Genomic DNA, 12,793 nt, shown 5'->3' on the forward strand with positions numbered 1-12,793 from the left:
GCTCCCCTGTCCCTGGGATTCTCCAGGCAAGAGCACTGGAGTGGGTTGCCATTTCCTTCTCCAATGCATGAAAGTGAAAAGTCAAAGTGAAGTTGGTTAGTCGTGTCCAACTCTTCGCGACCCCATGGACTGCAGCCCACCAGGCTCCTCCGTCCATGGGATTTGCCAGGAAAGAGTACTAGAGTGGGGTGCCATCGCCTTCTCCAAATGTCTCTGGCAGTGGGTCGTAATTCCCACGAAGGGTGCTGTAATTCATCTGCGGCAGATCTTGACAATACGAAGACCTCTTCTGTTGACAGAGTCGTTGGCCCTGGGCGTGGAGGACTTCTGAGCCGTGGGCCCCCAGAGGAGGAGGGCCAGGGTCCCAGCGCGGCTTCCTGGGGGGCTCTGCAGGCAGTTTAGGGTGCAGCAGGAAGCTGCAGGGTCACCCCGCCTATCAGTACCCAAGTCGGCTCTGCGCGCTGGGTGCTTTCCATCAGCCGAGTCAGGATGGGGGTGGACATTCCCGTGGGGAAGAAGGTCTGATTTGACTTTGGAGACATGGTGGCCTGGGTGGGAAGCAGGTGCGGGCCCCGTCCCAGGTGTGTTGTTCCAAGGATAAGGGCGTTAGCGATGCTTCAGAAGCGGGTTTCGGTAGAAGGATGCCATGCGTGGCCCCCCTGCCCATGCTCACGAAGGTGGCCCGATGCTGCTCCTTCCCTCTGTCTCCTCGCTCCTCGCCCCCTACTCACCTGCCCTCTTTCTCCCCAGTTTGCCATGTGGGTGGACGCCGTCATATTTGTCTTCAGCTTGGAGGACGAGATCAGTTTCCAGACCGTCTACCACTACTACAGCCGCATGGCCAGCTACCGGAACACGAGTGAGATCCCACTGGTCCTGGTGGGGACCCAGGGTGAGTGGCATCTCCGGGCAGGTGGGGCTCACGGGGCTCTGGCCGCTGAGCCGTCAGTGCTTCCTGGCCTGTATTTTCAGAGACGGGGCCAGTTTGCAGAAGGTCTAAAGAAGAAATAATTTCCTGCTGAAGTCTTAATTTTTTTAAATTTATTTATTTAGTTTTACTTTACAATATTCTATTGGTTTTGCCATACATCAGCATGAATCCGCCACAGGTGTACACGTGTTCCCAATCCTGAACCCCCCTCCCACCTCCCTCCCCATACCATCCCTCTGGGTTATCCCAGTACACCAGCCCCAAGCATTCTGTATCCTACATCGAGCCTAGACTGGTGATTTGTTTCTTATATGATATTATACATGTTTCAATGCCATTTACAGGGAGAAACCCTGAAATGGCAATCATCCTGTCTCCTCATTTGGTTCAGCAGAGAAATCACTTGGCAACTTCAAAACAAAACACACTGCTACACCCCCAAGGGCTTCAGAAAGAAAGAAAGTCTAATTTCTATATTAGGGCATCTTAATTCTGTCTGTCATAAAGTAATGTGATTTATAAGCAACCTAAAAAGTTACTTCTGCTAACGTTTGCAACTTTAATACTGATTTTTCATACATTGCCGAGTTTCATTTTATTCTACTGTATTTCTTAATGTCTTATGATCCGAATCTCACTTTTAGCAGATCCCTCAGAGAGCGTACTCTTACTGCATGGGTATGTTTTGCAGTTTATTTCTAGGTCACATAAAACTTGATCTCTTAGTAAAGTGACATCACCTAGGACGCTCTTGGTCATAGATTCATTGACGTGCTGGTATCTGCTGGGGGCTTAACTAAGGGGTCACAGGGATTGTTTTAGAAAGTCAGATGAAAGTGCAAGTCGCTCAGTCGTGTCCGATTCTTTGCGACCCCATGGATTATACAGTCCATGGAGTTCTCCAGGCTGGAATACTGGAGTGTAGGTAACCATTCCCTTCTCCAGGGGATCTTCCCGACCCAGGGATTGAATCCTGGTCTCCCGCATTACAGGCAGATTCTTTACCAGCTGAGCCACCAGGGAAACCAGATGAAGGTTAACTTTAAAACCGCTTTGTCAGAAAAATGAGGAACTTAAAAAACAATCACATCCAAGAAACCCTGGATTTATCCCTTCGTTTCTTGGTGCAGGTTCTGTTTTTGTTAATTCCTTTGGAATAAGCACATCCGATCTGCCCTTGCATGCCCTGATGTGAGACTTCTTCAGATAAGAAACTCGCTGTGTTTGAGCAGCAGGACCAGTTAGCTATATGCAGGACACCAGGTCTGATGTAACTGAGAGCAGGCGGGATAAGCCAAGATCATGGAGTGGGGAAGTGTGCTGGGAGGAAAAAAAAAAGTGTGGAATAAACTGAAAGCATCTTCTCAGGGTGCTAGATGTAAAATGTGAGTTGGGGTTTCATGGAGAGGACCTCACCCCCATCTTGCCCCCTGCCAAGCATATATGTCGTGACCAGTGGTCTCATAACTGAAGCCTTCAGAGTAGAGGTGGGTTTAGACCAACTTGGGACATCAGTTCAGTTCAGTCCATTCAGTGTCCAAATCTTTGCGACCCCATGAACCACAGCATGCCAGGCTTCCCTGTCGATCACCAACTCCCGGAGTTCACACAAACCCATGTCCATTGAGTCGGTGATGTCATCCAATCATCTCATCCTCTGTCGTCCCCTTCTCCTCCCGCCTTCGATCTTTCCCAGCATCAGGGTCTTTTCCAGTGAGTCAGCTCTTTGCATCAGGTGGCCAAAGTATTGGAATTTCAGCTTCAACATCAGTCCTTCCAATGAATACTCAGGACTGATCTCTTTTAGGATGGACTGGTTGGATCTCCTTGCAGTCCAAGGGACTCTCAAGAGTCTTCTCCAACACTATGGTTCAAAAGCATCATTTCTGCACTCAGCTGACATGAGAGATTTTTAATGCCCAACGCGCCCTCTAGTGGTCACTGCGAGACAAGGCGCACCCGCAAGGAGCCCTTGGTTTGTGTTCGGACGCTTCAGGATTGGGTGTTTGACTTCCTAAAAAAAAAAATTCTTTTTTTAACTTCTTATTTTGTATTGGGTTATAGCTGATTAACACACAATGTTGTGATACTTTTGGATGTGAAGGGACTAAAACTTCTTGACACATAACGTTTTATAGTGGCCACCTCATCTAAAATCAGATCTTGCTTTTCCAAGCTGCCTGGAGATCAAGGCAGTTAATTTCCAGTAAGCCACCTCTCCCTGCAGGCCTGCCCAGGGCATTTGTGAGCCAAAGCGCAGTCTGTGTGGGCATCTCCTTATTGGCTCCCTGGGTTCAGGGGTCTATGCTCAGGACACACAATGCCTTTGTGTAGTAGGGTCCCCAGAGTAAAGGGAAGATAGGCATTCCCTCCAAGCCAGAAGGCTACCTTGACCAATTTGCTGTCCTTCTTCTTTAGCTGTGTGTTTGGGTGTAGAGAGTGAGGAGTCTGGGGGCCACACAGACCCGGGCTCCCTGCCTCTGGACTGCCGTTGTCCTTGACGCTGCCAGGCTTTGGAGGGAGGAAATCTCACGGGGCTCTGGGGGCATCCGTGGGCACAGCAGTGTTGAGCACGTGGCTGGTCTCCTTCCTTCTGTTTCCATGTTTGGCCCACCTTCCTGAGGTCCTGCTGGGGTGGTCGGCCGGTCTTTGCCGGCCGCTGACCTTGGAGGTGCGTGTCGCCTCTGTGTGTCCCGCCCCAGCTGAAGGGGAGTCCGACTTTGTCTCCCGCCAGGGTGATCCGGGTCTCAGGGGGCCCCGGAGGCGGCTCCATAGGCTGGGGAAGTCCCGCTGGGGGCCCTGAAGGCAGGAACCAGCCCCTTTTCATTCCCTCAGTTTTATAAGCGTCTGTGGCTGGAGAGCTTGTCTCAGACCTGTTGGGACTTCAGCAAAGCCATGCCCCAAAAGAGCAGGACTTGAGTGTTTTCAGGAGAGACAGTCCTCACCTGAGGGGTCATTACCCAGACCTCCGATTCCCAGAGCACCCTAGAAGCCCCCATGGTGGGAAGGTGGAGTGAGCGTGGGCTTCTGGAAAGTTCCACCCTCGAGGACCATTAGCTCCTTGTGGGTTTGCGTTCTGTGAACCCTGCACACAGATCCTGCCACTGTGCAGAGCGCATGGGGCCTCAGAAACAGAGGTGAGGGCATCTCAGATTCCCCCCGACCCCCCGACCCCCACCCCCCGAGGTGGCTGGGGCCTGTAGCCCCGTCGGAGGTTAGGGGGTGCAGAAGATGAAGGAGAATCAAGTTCATTGTTCAAGGACACGTGGGGTGCGGGGCCTCACCCGGCGGTGGGTGGACGTGCTCTCTCTTGGGGAGCCGGAGGATGTTCATCAGGGCCGAGGCGATGGTGTTTGTTAAACATGGCCTGTTTTAGAGACAGGCTGATCGCATTGATTTGAGGGTGAAACCTGAGCTGTAAAAAAAGATAAAAAGATTTAGAGTCTCAGGAGTGAAACAGGAGGCAAAAAGAGTGCTCCAAGGTAGGGTCTGTTTCTGACACGTGACGCTGAGTCATGGAAGCCAGATGGGACAGAAATGGGGTGGGCACCCGCCAGGGAAGGAGGCCTGGGTTATTGTGGGAACTCCGGTCAGGATAAATTCTAAGCTGGATTAATGCTCTGTGCATTTATTTTCTAGTTTACATACACCACAGCGTTTGAAAATCCTGGGTTTCTAACTGTTTTTCTACTATTTTCTTAAAAGATGTTTCCACCTTAAAAAAAAATACTTCTTTTCCTTAGGTGTTATGAAACCCAAGTCAGGTTTATTAATCTGTAGGTGAGACAGGATGAGATACTGTTTGAATTAATCCCTCTGACAGGCCTTGCCAGGAGTCTGAGTCAGTTTTCCTGGGGGTCATTCAGAACTGTCAGTTAAACCTGTTCCATGGGGCTAGGGAAAACAAACAGGGGATAAGGAAAAAGAGAAAGTGAAAACAAAATCGGTGTATCATTCCCTGGAGATGCCTCCCTTATTTGATACTGAAAAAGCTGAGAGCCTCGTGCATTTCCTGTGCTGCGGCAAACATTTAAGAGGTTGTTGGTGTCTTATCTGCTGCTGTTTCCGGGACTAGCGGAGAAGACTTCCGCGGGTGGGCTTTTCTTTAAAGAGCTCTTGGCTGTTTCCTGTACCTCAGGAGCCTTCACGCCCGCAGGAAAAATGCCACGTCAGGAACAGTCCCTGAAAAGCGTGTTTCGTCCCTGAAAAGCCCATTTCGTCTCACGGTAGCACCGTGGCTGGAGCATCTGGGCCCTGTGTGCCCGGCGCGTGGCTGCCCCCCTCCCCCTCCCCCTCCCCGCAACTCGGGAGTCATGGAAGGGATGCAGCAGGGGGCTCATGCAGGCCAAGCTAAAAACAAATAGCGGGGGCGCGGGGTTCATTTTATCGGGAGACCAGTGGCTGGTGCCCGATGTCTGTTTTGTTGCCCAGATCTTCCCATCTGTACACAGGTCCTGCAGGAGGTGGGGGTGTCCCCTGCCGGTCCGCCCAGGCCATCTGCTCAGGCCCGACGTGGCTCGTACACTTGTCTGTGGCCCCCTCTAGCGCCCCAGGTCACTTGCCACCCCTGCTCTTAGCCTTGGGTCGCCCTTAAACCCGAGATGCTCGGCCACCCCGGGCCACCTCCTGCAGGCGTGCTTCCTTGACCCCTGCCCTCCCAACCCGTCTCCCGCCCTGCGCCCCACCTACACCCCTGGTCCTTTCTCGGCTCTGTCTCACTTTCTGCCCCCTCCCCGGCTGACCTGACACCCACTCCGTGAGAGCGCAGGCTTCTGTCCCTCTGGTTCGCTGGGGTTTCCCTGTGCCCGAACAGGACAGGCACCTGCAGGGGCTCCGCGAGCGTGTGTCCAGCGGCCGAGGGCACCTGGAGGCGTTGGTGCTGGTGGAGGGGTGTTTCGTGGGCGCCTGTGCATAGATGGCCACTGCCCGTAGTGACCGTGCAGTTTTCTTCGGGAACCACATTTATTTAACCCTCACGCTTCCCTCCCCTGGTGGCTCAGATGGTGAAGAGCTGCCTGTAATGCGGGAGACCCAGGTTTGGCTCCTGGGTTGGGAAGATCCCCTGGAGGACATGGCAACCCACTCCAGCATTCTTGCCTGGAGAATCCCATGGACAGAGGAGCCTGGGGGCCTACAGTCCGTGGGGTTACAGAGTCAGACGCGACTGAGTGACTAACACTGTTGCATTTCAGCCTTCCCTCCCGGTCTTTGCGGACATGCTTTTATTTCCTGTTCAGGAACAGGGCCCTCTGGGACAGCTGGCCATGTGATGTCTGAGCTGAGTGGGGATGAACTATGCTCTGATCACTCCAGGTCCTGAGAACAATCCCCTCACTGCTGAGGAGGGACGGGCTTAGAGCTCCACGGGGCCGCGGGTGGCGGGGCGCCTTCAGGCTGCTTGGGGTCACCGTGTCGCCTCTTGTCCGTCTGTTGCAGACGCCATCAGCTCCACCAACCCGCGGGTCATCGACGACGCTCGGGCGCGGAAGCTCTCCAGCGACCTGAAGAGGTGCACGTACTACGAGACGTGCGCCACGTACGGGCTGAACGTGGAGCGGGTCTTCCAGGACGGTACGTATGCGCCGTGCGGGGGCCGGGGGCCTGCGCCCTGCCTGCGGAAGGGGTCCCTCAGCGCCGGGCCGCGCTCAGGGAACCACTGAGCATCCGCCCTGAGACGGTCCAGCAGCCAGTTCCGTGTGTCCCGTGGGTGACCTTTATCATGGACCGTTCTTTATGCACAGAACATGCAAGACACACACACATGTGGCATCATTTCTGCTTCACTGTAGATAATGTCTTCATTCGACCCCTTAAAAAAAAAAAAGGTTTAAATGGCAGCAAGTGAAGAATAGCTAAAGAGCCTCTTGATGAAAGTGAAAGAGGAGAGTGAAAAAGTTGGCTTAAAGCTCAACATTCAAAAAACGAAGATCATGGCATCTGATCCCATCACTTCATGGGAAATAGATGGGGAAACATTGGAAACAGTGGCAGACTTCATTTGGGGGGGGGCTCCAAAATCACTGCAGATGGTGACTGCAGCCATGAAATTAAAAGACACTTACTCCTTGGCAGGAAAGTTATGACCAACCTAGACAGCATATTAAAAAGCAGAGACATTACTTTGCCAACAAAGGTTTGTCTAGTCAAGGCTATGGTTTTTGCTGTGGTCATGTATGGATGTGAGAATTGGACTATAAAGAACGCTGAGCGCCGAAGAATTGATGCTTTTGAACTGTCGTGTTGGAGAAGACTCTTGAGAGTCCCTTGGACTGCAAGGAGATCCAACCAATCCATCCTAAAGGAGATCAGTCCTGAGTGTTCATTGGAAGGACTGATGTTGAAGCTGAAACTCCAATACTTTGGCCACCTGATGCAAAGAGCTGACTCATTTGAAGAGACCCTGATGCTGGGAAAGATTGAAGGTGGGAGGAGAAGGGGATGACAGAGGATGAGATGGTTGGATGGCATCACTGACTCAATGGACATGGGTTTGAGTAAGCTCTGGGAGTTGGTGATGGACAGGGAGGCCTGGTGTGCTGCAGTTCATGGGGTCGCAAGGAGTCAGACATGACTGAGCGACTGAACTGACTGAAAAGTTTCATGTTAGGAAGACAGGAAACAGAAAGAACAGAGTCAGGTCTGGCCAAAAGTAACAGCACCTTAGGCCTGGTGGAGGCAGCCAGCGCCAGCGTTTGGAGGTTACTTCTTGTTGTCGCCTCAGTCTTGATCTCTCACCTGCAGGACGGCCATGCCTCAGGTGGGAAATTCTCCTGAAGGAGCCGAAGGTTGCCTGAGGGATAAACAGTCATGGACAGGCTCTTGATGGCAGATGAGACGCTGGAGGCGAGCGGGGGAGTGCAGGTGGAGAGGAGCGGGAGGTGGGGGGTGGGGAGGCAGCAGGGAGGGGGCGATCTCCCCGACTCCCCCAGGTCTGGAATGCGGGCCTGGCGGTGGTTAGCATCCCAGGCCTGGGACAAGGATGCTCCTGGCAAAGGGTCCCGTTTCTGATGGGAGGCGTGGGAAGTGAATCCTCGGCCTCCGCCTCTTCTGGGTGAATCTGGGTTAGACTGAGCTTCGCATCCCCAGCTTTGGTACCAAGGCATGTTGGGGGCTGAGCAGCGTGGCTGGGCAATCTCCTCAGAGATTCCCTTACTGCCGGGGTCCCAGAGTCTCATGGTGCATCGGTCTTGGGGAGACTGCTCGAGCCCGGAAGAGCGGCAATGCAACGTTGGCTCGCGGCACAGCTCCAAACCAGGCAACGTATGCTCTCCTTTTAAATGTCCAAGCGAGTTTTCAGATGAAATCATAGGAGTTCCGCACTTGCTTTCATCATTTCATTAAATTTCAAACCTTGGCATCCATTTTTTAACTTTGCATTTTCTTCCACTTGCCTCATCAATCAGCTGCTTTGTAAGCTTGCCCTCTCTTTCCGCTTGTCTGCCTCACAGGTAATCATCAGCCTCTTCTGTGTCTCAGCACGTTTCTCCTGTTTGGTCCCTGCCTACCCCTTACAGCTCAGGATTCCACCGATGACAGCCCCAGACCCTGGGATCCTGTGTCCCCTTCATCCCTCACCGTACATTTACGTGGACCGTCCCCACCTGTGCTGGGGAGCAGACCCACCCCCCCCCCCCAAGAAAATCATGCAGAGCCAGCGTCTGCAGCTCCTTGGACCTTAGTGAGCAGATGCAGAACCGTGCGAGGAAGCACGTGGGCTCCCCGAGTGGTGACTTCCGGTGGGCAAGGTAGCTGTCAGCCATGCAAGAGCAGACACCCCCAAGGGATTACGTGATGAAAGGTCCCCAGACAGGACCCAGGGTCCAAGCCCAGCCCGCAGCCTGTCTCTAATAACAGGCTTTTTTGCTTACAGGCTGCAGGGGGGCTGGGTTGCCCGTGGGTGTGACCACAGAAGTGAGTGGTTCCTGTGATATCTGGTGGCCGGGGGAGTCCCGGATACTGGCTCTGTGGCCTTTCACAGGACTCCTGCCCATCCCTGACGGCAGTTCAGCTCAGTCGCTCAGTCCTGTCTGACTCTTTGCGACCCCATGGACTGCAGCATGCCTGATCTCCCCGTCCATCATCAACTCCTGGAGCTCAAACTCATGTCCAGCTCATGTCCAAACTTATGAGTGAGTCCAAACTCACGCTCATTGAGTCAGTGACGCCATCCAACCATCTCACCCTCTGTCCTCCCCTTCTCCCGCCTTCAGTCTTTCCCAGCATCAGGGTCTTTTCCAATAAGTCTGTTCTTCACATCAGGTGGCCAAAGTATTGGAATTTCAGCTTCAGCATCACTCCTTCCAAAGAACATTCAGGACTTATTTTCTCTAGGATGGACTGGTTGGATCTCCTTGTTGTCCAAGGGACTCTCAAGAGTCTTCTCCAACACCACCGTTCCAACATAGAGGATCGGAATTTAGTGGCATGGGTGAATGTCTTTTCCATGTGACGGCTTTGCTTGTACATTGATGGAGGTTTGCAAACGTGACCTCTCCATGAATAAATGAATTCATCTCATACATAATAAGCTGGTTAACACTCAAGGATGACGAGTGATGAAGCTTCCCCGCAGGGCTTCCAGAACATCCCAGGCAGTGGGCAGGTCCCCTGTGTGCTGGGGCACGCCTCTCTCACCCTCACGGTGGACCCCAGGCAAGGGGAGCAGGAGGAGGGATCTTTCCAGAAGTCACTGGGCAGAACCCCACAGTGTCTCCTTGCTGTGACAGCTGCTCAGTGAGTCCACTGTGAAGCAAGTTCAGTCCGAAGTGTGAGCTTGCACAGGCTTGGATTTCCCATCTGTTTTGTTATTATTCTAGCAATTGCCATTAAGTATTTGAATTGTACAGAGTCTTCAAAGGAAATAACATCTGCAGTACTGCAACTTCCATCTCTGTAGTGATTTTTATCCTTAAAATATTTTTATTTACATGAAAATAAGTTTTTTAAAGTAAAATTTGGGTTTTTATGTGTGTGTGTGTGTGTGTGTGTGTGTGTGTGTGTGTGTGTATGAAGTTGCTCAGTTGTGTTCAATTCTTTGTGATCCCATGGTCTATAGCTTACCAGGCTCCTCTGTCCATGGAATTTTCCAGGCAAGAGTACTGGAGTGGGTTGCCATTTCCTTCTCCAGGGGATCTTCCCGACCTATGGATCGAGCCCTGGTCTCCCGCCTTGCAGGCAGACACTTTACCATCTGAGCCACCAGGGAAGGCCCTCTATTTTATACAATAATTAGATGACATGTATTTCAATTTGTTGATCATCAGCTCTTTTGCTGTTAGTTGGTAAAAGTAGGTGTCAGCCAAGTGGGGAGTATTCTCAGTACTTAGAAATAATTAACAACGGCCATCCATTTTAATCTTCAAGAGAAAAAACTGGGAAGTTCTGTAGCTAAAGAACTCAAGAAGAGTCATGTAGCTCAACCAAAGGCCCTCGCCTTCACTGAGCCCCAGTCTGGGAGCCCAGAGCCTGGAGCCTTAACCACGTTGTTAGAACAAAGCACCATGGGCTTCCCTGGCGCCTTGGTGGTAAAGAATCCGCCTGCCAGTGCAGGAGACACGGGTTCGATCCCTGGTCCAGGAAGATCTCACATGCTGCAGGCAACTAAGTCCCCACAACTAGAGAAAAGCCCGCACAGCAGCAAAGACCCACACAGCTAAAATTAAAAATAAAATTCAAAAGTAAGCATTTGGGTCCCTCAGGCGGGAGGGTGGGGATGGGGGTGAAGGGCGTGTGTTTAGCTCACAGATTCACTGCCCATTCATGGACTCAAGTTTATCTGGATTTCTTTCTTCTTTTACTTCAGTTCAGTTGCTCAGTCATGTCTGACTCTTTGCAACCCCATGAACCACAGCACGCCAGGCCTCCCTGTCCATCACCAACTCTCGGAGTTACCCAAACCCACGTCCATCGAGTCAGTGATGCCATCCAACTATCTCATCCTCTGTCGCCCCCTTCTCCTGCCTTCAGTCTTTCCCAGCATCAGGGTCTTTTCCATTGAATTGGCTCTTCACATCAGGAGGCCAAAGTATTGGAGTTTCAGCTTCAGCATCAGTCCTTCCAATGAATGGGCAGGGTTGATTTCCTTTAGGACTGACTGGTTTGATCTCCTTGCAGTCCAAGGGACTCTCAAGAGTCTTTTCCAGCACCACAGTTCAAAAGCATCAGTTCTTTTGCACTCAGCCTTCTTTACAGTGCAACTCTCATATCCATATATGACTATTGGAAAAACCATAGATAAAATAATAAAGTGGCTCCAATGAATAAATATATTTTCTTTTCCAAAGGAGTACTTTCAAAGATTTTTCATGTTCAAAAGCAAGCCATGTGTGTCTACACATATATTTAATATATATTGACAAGGTGAACTTGTGAGTTGCCATCTGTTAATACGTACTTTTTATCATTTGTAGTGATGACTGATATTTATATCACAGTTTAAGGGCTTATGATGTAAGACAGATCTTACGAGGCCTGGAAACTGCCTTCTTTGTGGGGTGGCTTCCTGCAGTCACACCAGATTGCTGGTGCCAGGCCAGTGTGTCCTTTTTCTGCCTTCTTGGCACCTCTGTGCCCACCAGGGTCACGGCCACACCCCCTCCCCAGTCCCACACCCACAGCCCGCTCTGCAGTGAGAGCTGGATATGCCGAATTTCCTGGGCCAGATGGGTGGTTAGTGTCTGTTAGGATGGGGCAAAAAAGGTTCAGCTGCGTGAGTTACACTGTTTAAAGGGGTTTACTAGTTTGCTGGGAAAGATTGAGGGCAGGAGAAGGGGACAACGGAGGATGAGGTGGTTGGATGGCATCACCAACTCAATGGACATGAGTTTGGGTGGACTCTGGGAGTAGGTGATAGACAGGGAGGCCTGGCGTGCTGCGGTTCATGGGGTTGCAAAGAGTTGGACATGACTGAGTGACTGAACTGACTGACTAGTTTAAAATTCTCCAAGAACAGGGATGACATGAAAACGATTACCTGCCTAGGGTGATGCTCAGTGGAGGGTGGCAGGTAGAAAAGGAAGATGGTCATCAGGCTCGTCTAAGTTAGCTGTTTGAGTCTAAGAAGGTGCTCTGACCCTGGTTTGATGGCTTCCCTGCTGTCGTCATTAACCACGGGTGTCAGCGGCTGTCACTGCCTTGTAGCTCTTTACATGATCTAATCCACTAGAAATTAGAATTTGCAGGTTGTCCCTGAAAAGGCCACATCTGATTCATCCTTGATAATTTCTCACCGAATTTCAAAGATGCCTGATATGGAGTAGACTTTTGATTGAACCTATGGGTGGAGGGTGTGTGTATAGTGTATAGTAGGTGTGGGGTATGTAGATTTGGTGGGGGGTCTCTCTGTTGGTGTTGTAGCCCTTGTTTATGTTTGAATGAGAAAGTGTGTACATGATTTATAGTAACTATTTTTATAAAGCATCACATTGTCAGTACCACTTGTATATGTGTTTTCAAATTCAGTCAATTTCTTAAGCAAGAAGTTAACAAATTGAAATAATGCATGAATACCAAAACTAAAATAGCAGCATCTGGTGTAGTAAACTGAATTCTCAGAGAGAACAAAAACAAAAGAAACACTTTTGAGTTACTCTTCAGCAGAAAAAAAAAATTGAGTTCAAGTTCTTAGTGGTGGGAAGTTTTAAACCCATGTGTTACAGGCAAGCCCAGTGTCTGGCACGTGATTTGTAACCAGATCTTCCAAACACAGTGAACAGGTGGGGAGTGTGTCAAGGTGGGACCAATACCCGGTCTGCATCCACTAATGCGGGGCTAGGAGGTGATGAACCTTGAATAACCCAAGTGTCTGAAAATATGATTATTAATTTGTCACTGGTATGTAATCAGCTTGTCCCTTATCTGAAG

At 51.0% G+C, this 12,793-nt stretch overlaps 1 protein-coding gene across 2 annotated transcripts in view; it reads left to right on the forward strand.

The window, feature by feature from the left end:
* The window catches only part of AGAP1 (ArfGAP with GTPase domain, ankyrin repeat and PH domain 1), a 568,353-nt gene that overhangs the window by 221,482 nt on the left and 334,078 nt on the right, over positions 1-12,793 (forward strand). For both annotated transcript variants that reach the window (XM_052638291.1, XM_052638292.1), the window contains exons 5-6: positions 751-892; positions 6,368-6,502. In XM_052638291.1, coding sequence (XP_052494251.1) covers positions 751-892; positions 6,368-6,502 — 277 coding nt within the window. The remainder of the gene's footprint in view (positions 1-750; positions 893-6,367; positions 6,503-12,793) is intronic.

Source organism: Budorcas taxicolor, chromosome 3 (assembly GCF_023091745.1).
Source record: "Budorcas taxicolor isolate Tak-1 chromosome 3, Takin1.1, whole genome shotgun sequence".
NCBI lineage: Eukaryota > Metazoa > Chordata > Mammalia > Artiodactyla > Bovidae > Budorcas > Budorcas taxicolor.